Source organism: Verticillium dahliae, genomic scaffold (genome assembly GCF_000150675.1).
Source record: "Verticillium dahliae VdLs.17 supercont1.10 genomic scaffold, whole genome shotgun sequence".
NCBI lineage: Eukaryota > Fungi > Ascomycota > Sordariomycetes > Glomerellales > Plectosphaerellaceae > Verticillium > Verticillium dahliae.
In genome coordinates, this window is record NW_009276922.1 from 602,306 (window position 1) to 604,439 (window position 2,134).

At 53.3% G+C, this 2,134-nt stretch overlaps 1 protein-coding gene across 1 annotated transcript in view; it reads left to right on the top strand.

Annotated features, from left to right (window-relative positions):
* The window catches only part of VDAG_05481 (2-oxoisovalerate dehydrogenase subunit alpha), a gene marked incomplete at both ends in the record, with an annotated part of 1,419 nt that extends 1,107 nt beyond the window's left edge, over positions 1-312 (top strand). The window contains one exon of the mRNA XM_009652376.1: positions 4-312. Within this exon, the coding sequence (XP_009650671.1) occupies positions 4-312 (309 nt within the window). The remainder of the gene's footprint in view (positions 1-3) is intronic.
* Positions 313-2,134: the final 1,822 nt, after the last annotated feature.

Below are 2,134 nucleotides of genomic sequence, written 5' to 3' on the forward strand. Positions count from 1 at the left end.
GAGGACCTGGAAGCGGCGCCGACAACCCCCATCACGCCGGCTGCGCAAAGTGGATGGAGGCCAGGGGCATCTGGGACGAGGGCCAAGGAGAAGACGTGCCGCGACGAGACGAGGAGCGAGGTGCTCAAGGGGTTCCGGGAGGCCGAGGCTATGAAGAAGCCGCCCATGCGCTCGATGTTTGAAGACGTCTACGAGGAGCTGACGCCGGATCTGAAGAATCAAATGGCCCAACTCAAGGCGCATTTGGAGAAGTACCCTGACGAGTACGACTGCAGTGAGTTTGAGGGCGGTGCTGACAGTCTCAAGCCATGATGGCGGGCTGTAGGTTGATGGGGGGTATGCAGCATTACTTTAGAAAGAAAAAGAAGGAGAGCCAAAGATGCTCAGATGATTCATGACTTGTCTTATCCTCGAGGGCTACCCATGAGCTTCATGAGTACTCGCTGTGAATCCAGAAGAATGGTGGCCTGGCACCTGCCTAGGTAGCCGGAAAGCTCTGCCGCCGGGAGTTCTTGCCTTGCAAGACCGGAACGGCACCTACCTGGTACCTGCTGGATGCGCCTTACGCTGAACAACGTCAGAGCACCGTCAAGAGAGACTTGGGTCAGGCAGGCGCACTCTCTCACTTGAGGCAGGCATATTCAACCTGATCTTGGAGGGCCAGGATACGCTTGTACTTGGCAACGGGACGCGAGTTGAGAAGTCCTCACCGATCATCCTATCAGTGCTAATATGAACCGAATGCGTGCCATAGTCGCATGCTTTCCTCAACACGAGTTGGACTTGCGTGCTCGGCCATGCCCATACCGAAAGAAATGATTAACACTATATATACCTTGGGGGTTGCGAGATGGTCCTTTGCTGCCTGTGTCCAGGACGCAGGACATCTAGACGATTATCGATCTCGGTTTCACGTGGAGTTGAGGCAAGGAGCAATCATGTATGATCACTTTCAGCCACATATTCGACGGCTGATGCACAGATCAGTAGGTCACGTCATCTCCGTGGTCATATCGACATGGTAGGGATACCAGCCAGCACTTCAGTGATTGACGTGAAGGCAGCGGATAGCTTGTATGATGAAATATGCTTCGTTTTGTTGGAATATCCATGTTAACGCCTACATGTTGTTCACAGCAGAAGGCAGCAAGCGAGGCAATAGCGCTCGCTTTAAAACGAACGATGGAAAGAAGTGTGGCGAGAGGAGCCAGGCCAGGAGTCGTGCTTGCCATGGGGTGGCTCATCAAAGCTTCCATGTCAGTGCTGAAATCCTGAGTAGTTCTCATATAGAGGAGCGGGAATGTTAGCCTCAAGGTTTCGTCTGATTGAGTCTGTTCGTTGCATCTTGTGCTTCATTGATGAACGACCCACAATCCAATGACCCGACCTGGGCCATCGTGGGCTTTTGGAGGCGACGGCGGCGGGTTCCTACACAGGATGGAGGAGCTAGCGGGCACAGCAAACTTTGGACATATGCATTGGACCATAATAGAAATTCAAATCAACACTTAATCACCACTGAGGGGGGTCGAATGTCTGCAAAATATTCCAGCTGCAATATGTGAACCCGTCTATGATGACTTTCGTGACACAGCGCAGCCCCCCCAAAGGACGACATACTCGGTTGTAGTAATAACAAACTTGTAGGCCTCTGTAGGATCGGAAGTATGCCTGGATCTCGGATAAAAAGAGTGCAGACATTAACACTGGTAAGGACGGCAGGCCCAGTACGACCATTGCAGCAATGGCTGTCCAGCGTCTCGTCGTGGTAATACTACACATTGCCAAAATGACCATAAGTCCTGGGCGAAGAGGATGACAGCTGCGCTAACCGGATCTGTTGAGCATCATGGATTTGTGACATGGCGTGGAGCGCCCCCCCCCCCCCCCACTCCTTGCCTGGAAAATCCTTTGGGCCTTGACCGCAGTTCCTCGTCAGACATGAAATTCTTTCGTAACTAAGACAAGCCCCGACTGACCAACTTTGCAGACGAAGACCGCTCTTGCCACCCGGACGACGGATGCCTGATGAACCTCACCATTCTGGGGTCCGTGGCGCTGACCATCTTGGGGCTCGGACGCGCTGCCTTCGACGGGTCTGTTCGATGGCACGGACCGGAGAGCTTCTAGTGCA